The sequence below is a fragment of the Mesoplodon mirus genome (assembly GCF_964341445.2).
Source record: "Mesoplodon mirus genome assembly, chromosome: 2".
Lineage (NCBI taxonomy): Eukaryota > Metazoa > Chordata > Mammalia > Artiodactyla > Ziphiidae > Mesoplodon > Mesoplodon mirus.
Genome location: NC_138977.1, coordinates 46,305,427 through 46,322,866, shown reverse-complemented (window position 1 = coordinate 46,322,866; position 17,440 = coordinate 46,305,427). Strand labels below are relative to the sequence as shown.

Sequence of the window (17,440 nt, the reverse complement as noted above, 5' to 3'; positions counted from 1 at the left end):
TTCTGACGGAAGAGAAGTCTCACGAAAAGCCTTGCAGGAGTGAGTGGGAGAGGAAAGGGAGGCTGTGTGATCAGCCTCTCAGCTGAGCGGTTTTAGGGTGAAGGGCGGGAGAAGCAGCAGTGAGGACAGGGAGCTGGGAATCAGGTCACAGAGCAGGAGGCCTTCCTGCCACAGAGGGGACTTCATCACACGCATCTGGAGAGAAACAGCAGTTGGGAGCCAGGGAGAGGTTGCGGGCCACGTGTGAGCAGATGGGATCAATGGGAAGGTCAGAGCTCAGCAAAGACCTATGATCTCTGAAATATGGACCGCAGTATGCTTTCTTTACCTTCTATGGAGCGATCACCTGTTGACCGGAAGAAGACCAGGGCAAATTTCACACCTGACAGAGCATACCATAATAACAAAGAGCTAACATTTAATGTTATTTACAGTGTGACAGGCCCTGGGCTGAGTATTTTATTAAAGTAACTCGTTTGTCCTCAAAACAACTCCCAAGGTAGGCAACTCTTTCTATCCTTATTTCACAAATGAGGAAAGTTAGGCACAGAGTGGTTAAATAATGTTCCCAAGGTCACACAGCTGTAAGTGGTGGAGCTGGTATTCAAACCAACACAGCCGGGCTCTGGAGTTAGTGCTGTGAACCACTACACTTCACTGTTGCTCAATATGCCATCATCGTTGATCACTCACTAAGCATACATATCCTCACCAAATAAGTGCAACTATATATAATTCCTCACATTTTTGGTGGTCTTACAGTCAAAGGACTTATTTTTCAGGTTCTTACCTGCAAAAATCAGATGGGAAGACATAAAGGACTTCGTCTTTGGTGATTAATGGGTGAAAAGAATCTCCGTCTGTTCCGTTGATCATATTGCACTTGTCTGCTGTCCACCAGTCAAGAGATCTGTCATTGGGAGACAAGAAAGAGTCCAGAGGGTCACACTTGATTTTAGGCTTTTTTTTTTTTTTTTTTTTTTTAATGGTCAGGACTTTTCAAGACTCAACTGGGAGCTGGCTACCCACAGAATCTTATTCACATGCAGACACAAGGGTGGTATCGGTTGGGGACTGGATCAAGAGGCGGAAAAGCAGGCCCCTGATCCCGTCAATTCTGATAGAGGCAACAGCCAAAAATCCTTCTTCCCTTCCTCTAAAACGGAGTATCTCACGTAGAGGTTTGGGAATACACACTTCCTTAAAGCAGTGATCCATTTGGCATTTACAGTAGCTTTGTTCACAGCCAGCCCGTGGACAGATGGGCCCTGGACAGATATTGCAGGGAGATAATATTTGTGACAGAGCATTAACTGTCTCCCCCTCCAAACAACTAAGGGAGGATTTCTTTTGGGTCACAAGAAAGTTTAACCTTGAATCAACTTTATGCTCACTGACAGCACAGTTGAGATGGCGGGTTTTTAAAAATTAATTCCTTGAAAAATGGTATAAAATGCAAAAGACAGGAAAGGACAGGCAATAAATAGTAATTCTTCTAACTTCTGGTCAAGGTGGCCTTCTAAGTTCGTGAATTGAGGACATCTTCCAGAGCAGTGGTTGATAGAACAAAAAAGAGAACATTTAAAAGGTCTACACCCTACTCAAACACAAAAGAACATCTCCGTAGACAATGAAAGGTGATAACTGCCAAGTTGTGAGTAGGGCTACAACTGCCGGCCCACTGGGCTGCAGGTCTGGAAGCCAGGAGAAAGATCTACAAGTCTAGCTCCTGAGGTTAATGAGGATTAAGAGTGGTCCATCAAGGGTGTGAAACCAGGATCTGGGGGCAGGGATTTTCTGGTCAGCGAGAGAGGCTGAAGAAAGCAAAGCTGAGTTGCTGGGAGGCAGAAAGCCCCAGGCACAGCCTCACATCCAGAACCTGAGTCAAGCTGCCTGCTGCCTCTTTGGCCAGATCTGTGATGAACCCTGGGTAATCGTGAGGTGGAGACCCACCATGTGTGCTGGTGTTGGGGTTCCTAGGTAGGCTGCATGGAGGCAACTGCAAAAGTGTTACCTAGGGAGAGGTGAGAGGATGGATGGATGGTTGAATGGATAGATGGATAGATAGATAACAGACAGACTTCCCAAATAATTATTCTCCAAGTCAACATTTTTTTTAATGAAAGAAACTTATACTAAGAGATAGGCAACAAAATCAACAATAAAATGAATTCACTTGAGAACAAATTAAAATAATTGAACAATCTGGCTAATAAATATGTTGTTTAGTATCCTCAAAGAGACAAATGGAAGAATAACATCCATAAAAAAGAATGGTAAATTATTAAAAACAAACAAAAAAGAATGAGATAAGAGTAGAGAGACCCAAAGAATGAAAAATAGAAAGCTTCAGAATAAAAACAGAATAAAAAAGTTTTCTGAAAGAAAAACTCCATATAGGGATAAGCTCTAGACTGTAGGTAGTTGGAAAGAACTGGCTAACTGAAAGATCACTCTAAGGAATTTATACAAATATAAACTCAGAAAGATTAAAAATTAAAGCATCAAGATACAGAGAATATATCAAGAGGCTCCAATAAATATTTAATAGGAGTTTGTGGGAGGGTAGTGAGAATACAGTGAATAACAGAGAAGCAATAATTTAAGAGATAATTGCTGAAAGTTTTCCAAAATTTAAGAAAGATACGAGACCTTGGATTGAAAGTATGCCCCAAGGGCCAAATAGAATAAATAAAATAAATTCAAATCTAGATATGTTGCAGTAAAACTGCAAAAGGCCAAGGAAGAAGATAGATATCAAAAGCCAATGGAGTAACATCTTCATAATTCTGAACTGTCAACCTAGAATTCTATACCCAACTAAAACCATTAACAGCTGAAAGTGCAATAAAGATATTTTTAAATATGCAAAATCTAAGAAAGTTTACCACCCACAGATCCTCACTGAAGGAACTACTAATAGAGTGTTTCCCAACCTAGTAACATTTTGAGACTGATTAATTCTTTGTGGGGGACTGTTCTGTACACTGCAGGATGGTTAACAGCATCCCAGGTCTCCACCCAGTAGACGCCAGTAGCAACCTCCAGTTGTGACAACCAAAAATGTGTCCAGGCATCACCAAATGTCCTCTAGAGAGCAAAATTGCCCCTGTTTAAGAACCACTGTACTAATGACCTTCAGCAAGAAGAAAACTAAATCCAAGGGGAAGATGTGAGAAGGAAAAATAATAATAAATTAATAAAATATGTTGGTATATTTAATTATTTACTATAAAAATAATGAAATTTTACTTAATTTGGCTTCTGAAGAAGGTGAAACAAGTTGTAGACAAGAATAACATAAAAGGTGTGGGTATTAAGAAATGGGTAAAGTTATTGTCTCATTTGAAGAAGAGAGATAATAGATAGCTTTAGATTCTGTTAGAAAAAAAATTGTTAAAGATAATCAAAGGGTAGAATAGATATAAACCAGCTAAGGGTGAAAAATAATGTCTAAATAGGTCTAAATATATCAAATAATATATCATTATATTGTAAATGTATCAGTAATTACAACATGTATATAAAAGGATTAAACTCTCCTATTAAAAGGAGAAAGAAAATATGGAAACAAAATGTGGAAAGAAAATAACAGATTGGGTTTAAAACAAAATCCAGCTATATTCTGTTTACAAGTAAATTTCCCTCCCAGCTCAGTACCCAGTCATCTAGTTAACCCTCCAAAGGCAATACTGTTGCCAGTTTCTCATATTCTTTTAGGGTTCTTATATCCTCGGGAATGTGTGTGTGTGCACACATGCGCACCCTCATGCATGCGCAAATGTATGTGTATGTACATGGATATGTGTGTTTTAAAAAATTTAAATAAACTTAAAATTTAAAAACAGTTTTTGCTGTACAGAAAAGTTGTGCAGGTAATATTCCACGCCAGTTTTCTTGCCTGTATTTCTGGGAAGCTGCGAAGTAAATTTAATGTTCAAGAACAAAATTCCTCTTACCATAGTTCCTGAAGAATTAGTCTCCTTTTCTCTCGAAGATTTCTAATTTCTATGACTTAAAAATATCATTCTGCTTTATGTGTGGCTTTATTGCAAGCTGCCTCAGTCCCTATATAGAGGTAGTTTGTTTATAAATTATAAACATTAAAAGTATTTTGAAATGCTATAATGCTGAACTCAAATGTATTTCATCTTAAAAAAAATACACAAACAATGCAGAATCACTAAATTAAATTAAAAAAAGAACCTCTCTCCTTCCCCCAAAACAAGCAGTGATTTGAGAAGTATTTGTGCTGCAGCTACATATCATTCAATGACTAAATGGAAGAGCAAAACTTTTCATTGGCTTGTGATTCATGACTAACCATGAGAAACCTACCTATCATTAATATTTAATTTGCGAAGTACCTTACCCCAATCTTGGTTTACAAGATAATAATTTTACATATTTATAGTATATTATTTATATTATAGGATATTTTACATAATTATAGATTTTTTTAATTTATAGATTTTTCATCCAAAAAGTGATAGTGCTAAACTTCTTTGAAATAAAGCAGAAGTGGACGTTCAATTAAATGAAAATTGAAAAAATAATTACACCAATAAATCATTAGACTTACGTTTTTCCATTCCATTCCACAATCTTGGAAAAGTTAAGGTAATTGTCTTCTCCAGTTAGAAAAACATAGTCTCCATCATTAGTCCCATTTTTCTGAAAATAAGAGAATATGGTCATTTACGGTAACTGTGATGGTTCATTTCATGTGTTTACTTGGTTAGGCTATGGTGGCCAGTTGTTTGGTCAAACAATACTCTAGATGTTGCTGTATTTTGTAGATGTGATCAGTTCGGTTTCAGTAAAGGAGATTACTGTTGATAATGTGGGTGGGCTCATTTAATCAGTTGAAGCCTTTAAAAGCAAAGTCTGAGGTTTCCTGGAGAAAAAGGAGTTCTCTCCTCAAGACTGAAACATAGAAATCCTGCCTGGGCTTCCAGCCTGCTGGCCTGTCCTAGGGATTTCAGACTTGCCACTTGCCAGGACCCACAAGTGCATAAGACAATTCCTTAATATAAATTCCTGAACAGATATATAGATCTCCATTGATTGTGTCTTTCTAGACAACCCTAACTGATACAGTAACTAACACATTTAATCTGTATGAAACTGCCCTAGTTGGGCCTAACTGCCTCATGAGGCTGAACCACAACTAGGGAATACAGTAGTAACTATTTTGCTAAATCCCATATTAACCATATTATTACTTTATGGTTTTAAAAAGTATGAGTCCAATTAAATAATGGACAAAGGATTTGAAGAGACATTTCTCCAAAGAAAATATACAAATAGCCAATAAGTACATGAAAAGATGCTCAATATTGTCAGCTATTAGAAAAATGCAATTCAAAACCACAATGAGGGCTTCCCTGGTGGCGCAGTGGTTGAGAGTCTGCCTGCCGATGCAGGGGACACAGGTTCGTGCCCCAGTTCGGGAAGATCCCACATGCCACGGAGCGGCTGGGCCCGTGAGCCATGGCCGCTGAGCCTGCGTGTCCGGAGGCTGTGCTCCGCAACGGGAGAGGCCACAACGGTGAGAGAGGCCCGCGTACCACAAAAAAAAAAACCAAAACAAACAAACAAAAAAAACCACAATGAGATACAACTTCATACCCATGAGGATGGCAATTTAAAAAAAAAGGAAAAGAACAATTGTTAGTGAAGATGTGGAGAAACTAGAGCCTTCCTGCATTGCTGGTAGGAATGTAAAATGTTGCAGTTGCTGTGGAATACAGTTTGGCAGTTCCTCAAAAAGTTAAACATAATGTTGCCAGATGACTCCAAAATTCTACTCCTATGGATATACCCGAGAGAATTCCGCTCCAAGGTTTATATCTAATGGTCATACAAAAACTTGTACACAAATGTTCATTTGCAGCATTATTCATAGTAGCCAGAAAGTAGAAATAAACCAAATATTCGTCAACTGAAGAATGGATAAACAAAGTGTGGTATATCCATACAATGGAATATTACTCAGCCATAAAAAGGAGTGAAGTGCTGATACATGCTACAACATGGATGAATCTTCTAAACATTATACTAAATAAAAGAAGCCAGACACAAAAGATCATATATTATATGATTTCATATGAATTTCATTCCATTTATATGGATGTCCAGAATAGGCAAATCCATAGAGATAGAAAGTAGATTCATGGTTACCAGGAGCTGGTGGGAGGGGGGAATGGAAATGACTGCTAACAAGTTGTGTTTTTTTTGGGGGGGGAGGGGCTGATTAAAATGCTCTGGAATTGTAAAGTGCTGGTGGTTGCACACCCTTGTGAATATACTAAAAAACACTGAAGTGTACACTTTTAAATGGTGACTTTTATGTTAAGAGAATTATATCTCAATTAAAAAATAAAAAAGCATAAATCTAGGGCCAGGACCCAATTATACTTGAATAGAAAAAAAGTGGTATTAATATAATCCCATTTTTCAATTAAAGTTTTCTTGAGCTGTATATTCTTTCCAAGTTACACTTCTTAATGGCACAGACAGACACACTGTACATTCTTACAAGTTCTTCATCTGGGATGGAGCTTTGATTTCTGGGAAATAGCATGGGTTACTCTGAAACATTTAAAGGCTTAACCACTTAGTTTAGACCACATCTGAGTTAAATGGAGGACTTCAAGAAGCAACATACATGTATTTATTTTTTAGTATTTTGGTCTGTTTCTTTTCAGTCTTTTTTCTACACAAAATTTGTTTATAGAACTAAGATATATTATATATAACATACACATATAGTATCTTCTATACACAATTTTTATACATATATACAATTGTGTATACATATATACAATTTCTTTACTTATGTGTATAATACATTGCCTGTATTATCGAAAGTTCTTCCTAGGTACAACTTAATGACTCCATAATATTATGTGGAAATAATTTAACCATTTTCTTATTATTGGATATTTAGTTTTGAATTGTTTTGCTACTATAAATAATGTATGAATATCTTTATGACTAAAAACTTTTTCCGTGCTTTTATTTTCTAAATAGATCACTAAAAGTGAAATTGCCAGATAAAAGAACATGAACATTTTTTAAACTTTTGAAACATAGTATCAAGTTGCTCAAGGTCACCCAGTGGAAACAGCAAGATAAATCAGTTTACATTCTCCAAATGCCTTTTGTTAAACTTTGCTTATTGGATCAACAAAAAAGGGGTTTCTTATGTCTTTTCGAATTTCTGTATTCACTGAGGTTGAACTCTTTTTTTCATTCAGTCATTTTCCTTAAAAAAACATTCATACCATTTGTGAATTCTCTTTTCAATTTTTTTGCCTACTTGGGTTCTTCTTTTTATCACTTAACACTACTTCACCAGCTATGTCAATATATCAACATGGTCCACATACATAATAGTCATGTTGTGTTCCACATATGAAATTTTACATGACTTTAAGGTATGAGAAAGGACTCCTCTTTAAGGGCAACAATATGAACGTACAACAGCTTAGAAGCAAATTCACATAAAAAGTGCTGAACCACCAAATTTAAAAAATGCTTGTGTTACTTCTTGAAGTTCTCCAATGAACTCAGATGTGGGTTAAGCTAAGTGGTTAAGCATTTAAATATTTCAGAGTATGTCCAAGAGTTCTCCCCAGCTGTTACTACTGGCCCAAGAGTCAGACCCTGAATGTCAATGCTTCCCTGTTACTTGCTAGAACTTTTGTTATTTGAGAACAAGCAGGAATAAATAGGTTTTGTGTTATTGCAGTAGGGTTGTGGGTTGAATACAAGGAACATATTACTGCAGGAGGCTGAGAAATGTTCTAAGAATAAGACAACATTCATACCACTAGCGTAATACATGCGTAATCCCTCCTCCCAGTACAACTGGCTGGACTGGCTGACCTCTCAAGGATACTCCCCAGCCACCATCGCTTTAGACATCCAAGAACCCACATTCACTGGGAGGTGCTTGAACTCTCTTATGCCAAGGAAAACAGAGGTACCCTAAAATCAACGGGTAAAGATTTGCTGATTGGCTTTCCAGTATGCAAAGAAGAGCACCTGATATTCAGCCAGGTCCCTTGTTCTCAGGAGCTCTGTGCCAACACTGTCTGTATTACCTCATCCTTCTCACTCACACACCCTGTCCCGCACCATTAATTGTTTGGCTGTTTCATCATTAAAGTCTTTGAAGGAAAAGTGTTCAACAGCCTTAACTAAGGTTTTCTTTTTTTATCACAACGTGTATTGGAGCAGGTGGAACGGGCACACAGGCCTAGGGGATCAAAGAGGAATGTGGCAGACGCCACTGGGATTAAGGAAAGATTTGAGGCCGGGCTCAGACGGGTACAGAGCAGGAGGGGCCAGTGAGGTGCAGAAGCCCGTGGTCTGTCCCAGTCTTGAATGAATGACGGCCCAAGTATGGACCTCTGTGCTGCTGGAGACAGAGTCAGGATTGGCCAGAGCAGATGAAAAACTGAACAAGAAACACCTTTGCCTTTTTACCAACAACACTAGACACAGTTTATTTGGTTCCAAAATGGAAACATATACCAGTCATTCATATTAATTCAGGGTCTTTATTTTGAGCCAGTCATGGAGAGGAAAAAGAATAATGGTTCCTAAAATGTGTTGCAACTTAGAGTTTGCAAAGCACTTTTGTGGACTCTCATTTGGCCATTCTAAGCAAACTTTGAAGTGTAGATACCTTTAGCCTCAAGTTACAAATGATGAAGCTGAGGTTCAGGAAAGTCCCATAGCTATTGAGCGAGAAAGTCAGAATGCAAATCCAGGCCCTCTGAGTCTTAAGTCTCATGCTCTGTTCCTGCATGTGGGAAATCTATACCAGGTGCTAATCTAACTGAGCAATGCCAGGGCTTTTCACTAACAGGGCCTTGTAGAGCTACAGTGGTGCTTGCAAGGAGAGGCAGAGAGAGAAAAAATATAAAGTAAAACCACACATCCTTGCCATGGAAAAGCAAAAGTGCCAATTTTTAAATCTGTCTGTAAATGTGAGTTACATTTTTAACAGGTATTTAAGGATATTAGTTATAAGTTTGATGAGGTCAGTGTAAAAACAAAAAGCAAGCTATACAATAAAAGTTATCAGAGAAATACTGAGGTATTAGGAACAGGATCTACTTGGCAGATGGATGGTAGCCACCGGGACTAAAGGGAGCTTAAGGAAACCTTTGTATCCTTCTGCAGGAAGTTTCCCGGAAATTATTTCTAGAAGGGAGTCTAGTCACAGCTTAACAAGAAATCGGTGCTTCCTCTGGTCCTGTGGAAGCTGGCTCCTGTGAGATGGAAGCTTCTAGGGAACATCTGTTGGGTCTGCTTGCCCAGAGTGAAGGATTTAGGGTTGGTGGGGCCCTACTCCTAGGACCACCCTCCTCTTGCAAAGATAATATTTAAAAGTTGTTTATCATTTCGTTTGAACAGTTTTTAAGTTTATATATCCCTGAAGGTAGAGGGGCAGTATTATTACCACTAAGCAACTGAAATGCTAAGAGATTACACGATGAGGGTGAGGTTCTCCAGTAGTTAGACCCAGAGAATAACCACAAATTTAAAGATAGGGAAATTCATCATAATTCCATATCCTGTCCTGAACCTACATCTCTTCCTGAGTTTAAGTTTGTCATTTACCAACCTTCCAACTATCCATTTTAATCAAGTTTTTTTTTGGGGGGGGTAGGATAGATTTTTAATTGCTTTTAATTTTAATTCATTTGAAGCTCAGGCAGCAATAACATATGCTTTGAATAATAATTACTTGAATGCTGATATTTTGGGGTTCAAGCCAAAGTAAATAAAATCTACAAAAAATGATACAAAATTCCACTTATAAACAAAAGAAATCATAGACGAGGGACACACAGAGTTTCAAATTATCCAGCCTCTTTCACAAATAAGATGTCTAAAAATCTAATAAGTAGCTCCCACCCCTAATGGACTATCACATCCCTATTTAGTTTCTTATTTGCCTCTGTCAGACTGATCCATGGGTTTAGTCTCCAAGTCATCAAAACAAGGCTCGGCATTGATCACTGAAATGTATGACACTTTGAAAGACTGCACCTGATTAATGGCACAGCACACTCTATATATTTTTCATAGTGACACTCATTCAAAGTCAGCACTGGTCGCATGTTGAAATTGTGGGAGAAGTTTTTTTTTTTTTCCCTACTAAAGCACTTTCTTATTTTTCACATACTCTACAAGAGATCTAGAATTCCATGCAACTTTGGTCCTCTCCTAGAAGAAACCCAAAGTGAAGATAAAATCTGGCTTGGAATGCTCTCCTCCTCAGCTGAACAAAGAATCTCTGAAAAGAAAAATTGACTTACCCCATAGAACAGGCCAAAATAGGGAGAGATGTCAGGTTTGAAAATGTTGATGAGGGATAAGATCTCATCTTTGTAGCCCCAGAGCAATTCATCCACCGTGTGGGTCACAAAGAGCTTCTGCTGATAGGCCTTCAACAGGGCCTCGATGAGCTCGTGGAGAAAGGGTAGCTGGGCCCATTCCATGGCGGTCTGAGGAACACAGGCACGTTCAGAGAGCAGTGTCCCCACCCCACTCTCCTACTGCCCCTTCAGCAAAGGGGGCTGCAAACGTAAATGTAAAACCTTGAGATCAAACAGCTGAGAGGTTAACCAAAGAGCTCCTCTCTGGCTGAGTGTGACGAATAAGACTCTTCACTTATTGTCCTTTCTCAGTATTACGTTTTGTAACTGTCATCTTAGCATCCTCACTCGCAACTCTGAGTTCTCCCAACACCACGGAAGGGGAGAAACTCTTGCAATATATTGGCATCTTTAGCCACAAGGTGGTACCATCTTCCTCCCGATCAGGGTTAGAGGCTGGGTCCCCATAAACTCTGCCCCACTAGCCAGCTGGGCAGGGCCAGACCTGGGATCTAATACTTTCCAGGTCCTGGGTCCACCATAAGTGTCCAGCTGCATATGTAGCGGTCACCCAGGAGTTGGAGTGGGAACCTCAGAGGGGATAGAAGAAGTCTCCTGGGCCTCATGTGAACACACAGGAGGAAACTGTAAAAAAAAATCCTAAAACTTACATTTTGTCACCATTTGAAAAGACCACATTTGAAAGACCTCAAAAAAAGTCTGAAACGAACTTTAAAGAAGGGGGGAAAATATAAATATATACATACACACACACATACATATATATAAACATTTAAAATGGACTACCACAGGATATGTATATACACACACACACACATATATATAACTTAATAGCTCCTAAAGGTAAAACCATAATGGACTTAACTTAGCTTTTTCCTTTCTTCTAAAATCCACAATAATGAGATTTAAAATGCCTACTTACCAATGCAGGAATATTTAATGTTCTAAGTAAGTCAATTTTAGGGTCTCCAACAGATTTATCTCGTTCAAAAACATAGGCCTTGTTGCTCACGGCAGATATTGTTGTTCCATTATCTCCAAATTGAATATCTTCTTTGTTTCTGAGTTCCCTAAAAGAAGAGGATTTTGTCTGAAAATAGGCAACACTTTACTAAGTAATACTTTTCCTTTCTTTCAGCATCAAAGTTATTTTCAATATAACATTCCCAATACAACCCATATTGGGGGAGACTGCAGATACTGACTCCCTAAACACTGGAGACTTAAGCTATAATGTGGAAAGGAAATGAGGCCCCGGAGAGAGGGAAAAAAGGGTTGTTTTCATTCTTTCCCCCCATAATTTGGGAAATGCAATGGTCAAGGGTCACCTTAACTAGGGAATCAAAGCCAGTGAACTCTCTCCTGGGTTATAGTTTGGTCCTGAAATATTTTCAAATTTTTCAGTTCATAGATTCAGTTTCAATTTCAATGCGTTTACCAATGTCTTTTTATTTCTAAGTTGAATTCAATTAAAAATCCATTTAACAAAACGAATGCCTAAGGTTTAGTAAATGAGAGGAGTTCACTCCTGGTTTTGATATCCATTTCAGCTTGGTGCCTGTGAGTGCCCCCACATGAGGTATTAGCAAAGTTGGTAGGAAGTGTCTGGTGCCAGGCCTGAGACTAGGGTGAGGGAAGTGATGCACCTGCCTTGGGTACAAAATGTAAGAGGGCCCGAACACTCAGTAGTCAAAACAAATAATACTTTAATGCAATTTAAAAAGATCAAAATTAATGCTAAAAATTTATGATGAACAAAATATCAAAATTTTACATAAAAACAGGACTGATGTTTTGTCCATCAAATGCCTCATGCCAGTCCTGAGCCTGCCTGGTCCATAGTAGATGGTCACTAAATTGCCATGTCTATTCCTTCTCTGCCGCTTACCTGTTCTTCCTGTTTCATCAAGGGCTGTGTTGTCTCACCTGGTAGCCCTGTGTCTCCTGAACCCTTGAACTGTGGCTAATTGGAACTGAGATGTGTTGTAAGGGTAAAATACACAGCAGATTTCAAAACCAGTACCAAAAAAAAAAAAGAATGTAAAATATCTCAACTTTTTAATATTGATTACATGTTGAAATGATACTATTTTATTTATTTTTAAAATTGAAGCATAGTTGCTCTACAATATTATATAAGTTATAGGTGTACAGTACAATACAGTGATTCACAATTTTTAAAGGTTATACTCCACTTATAGTTATTATAAAATATTGGCTATATTCCCCGTGTTGTACAATATATCCCTATAGCTTATTTTATACCTAATAGTTTGTACCTCTTACTCCCTGACCCCTCCCCCTTCCCTCTCCCTGCTGGTAACCACTAGCTTGTTCTCTATATCCATGAATCTTTTTTGTTATATTCACTAGTCTGTTGTATTTTTTAGATTCCACAGATGAGTGATATCACTCAAGAGAGGTTTCTCTTGCTTGCAACCAAAAACCCTCTCATAGAGAAATCATAACCCATGAGGAAACAGAGATTCAGCTAACGTAACTTTCCCAGGACTAACCAAGAAGTGTCAGACCTGGGTTTAGACTCTTGGTAGCCTGACTTCATGTCCAAGGTCTTCCTTGAGTCTACACCTAAGTGAATGCAAAGGGATTTGTTAGAAGCTGGAGGAAAAGAAGAAATTTCAAAGGCAAATCCCTGCCTGAGCCAAGGCAGGTGCTTGCAGAGAGGGCCCCGCCCCCTCTCTAGTCCCAGAGCCGCCCTGCAGGGAAGGGGAAAGGACAGACTTCTCCAGGAGAAGCTGTGTATAATCGGGGCCCAGGATCCCAGCTTGGCCCTGCTGACCACCAGGGAACTACAAGTAGAAAAAGCGACCCCAGGGTGAACGCCAGTTTCCTTGTACTCACAGAAAGCTGGGCCAGGCAGTCAAGAGCTGGGATTCAACAGATTCAGAAGCCAGGGACCAACACTGCCAAGTTTTCTAACTGATGACGAAAATTGATGACCTTCCCAAGACTTTTTGTTGTTTTCACTGAGCCTGAGGTCATACACCTAGAGGCCTGAGTAATTCCAAGTCTACAGCCTGCTTCCTTTATGCCTATGTATGTTTACTGACTTTGAAGATGACTTTTAGAATGTTTTCTTTATTGCTTACCCTGTAAGAACCTGATGTTTTAAAGGGAAATTGCACATGGATGTTCCAATCGCTTTCTGCCTCGTAACTTGACTTGGTTTCTCAATAAACTTCAAAAAGTCAAAGCCAAGGGTTCCCGAACCACAGAAACATTTCATTCCCTTGGCAGGCACAAAGGGTTCATGTCAGGTCACTCACAGCTAACCAGGTGACTTCCCCCAGCCACCAGCCATCCTCGGGCATGACCGACACACAGCCTTTGCTGAGCCATCTAACTGAAGGAAGACAGTGCCACAGGGCTGTCAGGAGTGGCCTCCAGCTCTGCAGAGGAAAACCGAGGGGAGGGATGGCAAGGGACCTCCGTCTCAAAACAACATGTGACAGTCAGAGGAAACCCAAAAGGCTTCCCCTTCCAAGCACTCCTGTCATGCTGGTGACCCTAGGGAGGTCACAGCAAAAGGAGAGGGAGTTTAGTAACAAGAGCAACAAGTCTCGTTACCCAAATCTCCCCATAGCTGATCAACCACAGTCAGCTAGAGGCAGGATGCTTTCCTGGTGAACAGCAGACCGAGAGCAAGAAGTGATGGATTAGTGCTTTACTGTATCGGAGAAGACCAAAGAAGCTTCCAGAAACAGAAACAAAATTAAAAAACAAAAAGGCAAAGCAAAATCGCAGGCCTAGACAATTAATTAAGGAACCATACTTGAAAGTGCCTGGTATAGTCCCTGGTACTTAGTAGATACTAATTAATCCTACTGATTGATATTAAACGTCCCAGGACATCACAGGCTCAGAATACAGTTTACTATTTGTTAATCACAATGATAGCCCTAGTCACTAAGAAAAGGTTGATTATGCCCCATGAACTGTTCAATCTGGCAGGAAAATACATAATTGATTTTACAGATATTTCATTTAAAACCTTTTTTTAAAAGAAGTTCTTACTTTTTAAAACAAAAAAGAATTTTTAATCTCCTGAATGTTTAGGCAAAATCTCACCATCACAGAAGGCAAAAAATACGCCTGAGATAAAGAAACCAAAAGGAATAATTTTAATCAATTGGAAAACTAACATCTCTGCAATATCTAATTCCTCACAGGTGTTGGATAAATTAGATACATTCAATACCACCACATAATCCAATGTCCCAAGTCATTTCTGTTCTCCATTCACCCAATGCTCTCTGTTGAGGATCCCTATAAGAAGTGACTGAACACACTGGGTACAGCCTGGGTTGAGATCTGACCGTCAGGCTTTGCATTCAATCCTGGCTTCATCCCTTACTAACTTCTGTGCCTTAGTTTCCTCATCTGTAAAATGGAAATAACAGCATCCCTTCCTTGTAGAGTTGTTGTGAGAATTAAATCCACATAAGCTTGTCATCCAGTCAGAACACTACCTGGCACATACTAAGTGCTTTAGGAAACATTAGCTATTAATATCATGTAGGAGGGGGGTTGTGCTAAGTTCTTGAGATGGAGAGATGTTAAGACCTGGGTCCTGTCCTCGAAGAATCCACAGCAGAGCGGAGCAGGCTGCTGTTTAAAGGGCTACCTCACATGTAGAAAGAGCTCTGAAGCTGACCCCAAGGTGCTAGGTCGGGGGCAGGGGGGGTGGGAAACTGGAATGGGTGTCCTGAGGGAACACTGGGCAGGAGCACACTTGGTTCCAGAAGAAGTAGGCTTCCCGGGGGTGGGAGGGTGGAGGGGCTTCCAGACAGAGGCAGAGGGAGAGCAAGGCAGGCAGCATCGCACGACAGCACAGGATGTGTTTCTTGAGTGGAGGGTGAGAAAACTGTGGTGGGGCAGAGGATGACGCACTGCAGAGGCGGTTTAGAAAAAGCAGCCTGGACTTCCCTGGTGGCGCAGTGGTTAGGAGTTCGCCTGCCAATGCAGGGGACACGGGTTCGATCCCTGGACCGGGAGGATCTCACATGCCACGGAGCAGGTAGGCCCGTGTGCTGCAGCTGCTGGGCCTGCGCTCTGGAGCCCGTGAGCCACAACTGCTGAGCCCACGCGCCACAACTACTGAGCCTGTGCTCCACAGCAGGGGAGGCCGCCGCAGTGAGAGGCCCGCGCACTGCAGCGAAGAGTAGCCCCCACTCGCCACAGCTGAAGAGGGCCCACACGCAGCAATGAAGACCCAACGCAGCCAAAAATAAATAAATAACTAAAAAGCTTCTTCCAACTTTGTGTATGTTTAAAAAAAAACAAGAGCAGCCTGCAGCTCAGGGCATGGCAGGGAAGTGAAGTGCAGTCAGAGTGGATGGGACGACCCAGAAGAGAGGGCAGAGCAGGAAAGCCAGCCAAAGGCGGAGTCTGAACAGCGGGCTGCTGAACTGTCTATCACCACTGCCTTGTCAACTAGGAGAAAGACTGAAAACCCAGAGTCCAGAGCAGGACTCGGAGAAAAAGCACTGGGTAGGGGGTGGGCGGTGGCCCATGTTTGTTGGCGATGTATAAGAAACAGCTTCACTGCTGAAGATGGAAATGGTCCCCTGTCCTCCAAGTGTTACCCTGACCCTGCTGGCTCACCCAGGACTCCACATGCATTTAAAACCCACCTGGTCACCACCTTTTTGTACAGGATAAGAAGCAGATCTTTTCTATTTTTCTCACTTTTGATTTTTTAAAAAACTGATTTATCTAAAGCTATTTCTGTTTCTATTTTGAGAAAAACGGTCCTATCAGAGTAGAGTGAGTCAGGTTTAGAAAAAGAGATAAGCATCCTCTTACAATAATGGAAACAAAAACCATGGCATTTCAATTTTTTCTACCATCTCTTTGGTATTGAAAAAAAATACGTATATAGCTTGGCTCAGAGTTGAGTAAAGGACCAAAGGAATAACAGTACAGCATTTGAAACTTTAAACTAAGTTCCTATCTTGGCGAAATTGTAAGGAGACAATTAGATCCATAAGAAATTAAATGTGGAAAAAAGAGAACTACAAGAAAATAGACTTGAATATCAAACCTTTGAAGGAAGTGGGACTTTTTAAACTCAGAAATGATAGAAAAGTTCATTAAAGAATAGATTTGGTTACATATAAATTTTAAAATTAAAAATGCAAACAATAGAGAAACAGTTGCCACAATTGTGACACAGGGTTAACATCGTTATTATATAAAAAGCTTACGGAGTGGCATGAACACACCGGAACCCAGACAGGCAAACTGGCAAAGGACAAGAACTAAGAATGTGGAAACACAATCGGTTGGCAAACATGAGGAGAACATTCAATCGATGTGGTAATCAAAGGATGGAACGAGAACTGATAGACATATCCAAGAAGAAGGGAGTGGTTAAGTATAGTAATATATTCCCTCTATCTCTTGAATATTATCATCACAAAAATATATTTGTATAATGACTAACACATACATGGGAAAATACCTCTGATGTAATATTAAGTGAGTAGAATATACACGTATGAACATGCATAAGTATATACAGTATAACCATGTAAAAGTAAAACACAACCATGCGAAAATGACTGAGAATCTATCCATTAGCACTGGTTATCTTTGAGACAATGAAACCATGGAGGGTAGCAGTTTTTTTATTTTACTTTCCTGTACTTTCAACTTTATCTTTGCTGCTTATATATATTATTTTTATAAAATATATTTTACTCTTTTAAAGGTAATGCTATATATGATGTTGTACATGTTGATTACTTTATAATCCAGTATTACTTAATGGTCAGTGAATAATAATTAAAAAACACTTATGAAATATTTGTCCCTCACATCTTTTTCCTTACTATCAAAGCAGTAATAAGACCTTATAAAAGAAATTAACAACCCAAACAGCAAAACTAAGAAAGTCAAGGAGAAGATGTTTAATGGGATATTGTATATTCAGCACATACATGTTAGAAACATGAAAGTTAGTTGATAGAGCCCTTGGACAAATTAATTTTTTAAAA

General features: G+C 39.6%; 1 protein-coding gene across 1 annotated transcript in view; it reads right to left on the bottom strand.

Moving 5' to 3' along the window:
• SCARB2 (scavenger receptor class B member 2) overlaps positions 1 to 17,440 on the bottom strand; it is a 67,108-nt gene that overhangs the window by 16,094 nt on the left and 33,574 nt on the right. The window contains exons 3-6 of the mRNA XM_082611421.1: positions 11,344 to 11,491; positions 10,341 to 10,529; positions 4,583 to 4,674; positions 791 to 910 (exon numbers count right to left, since the gene is read on the bottom strand). Coding sequence (XP_082467547.1) covers positions 791 to 910; positions 4,583 to 4,674; positions 10,341 to 10,529; positions 11,344 to 11,491 — 549 coding nt within the window. The remainder of the gene's footprint in view (positions 1 to 790; positions 911 to 4,582; positions 4,675 to 10,340; positions 10,530 to 11,343; positions 11,492 to 17,440) is intronic.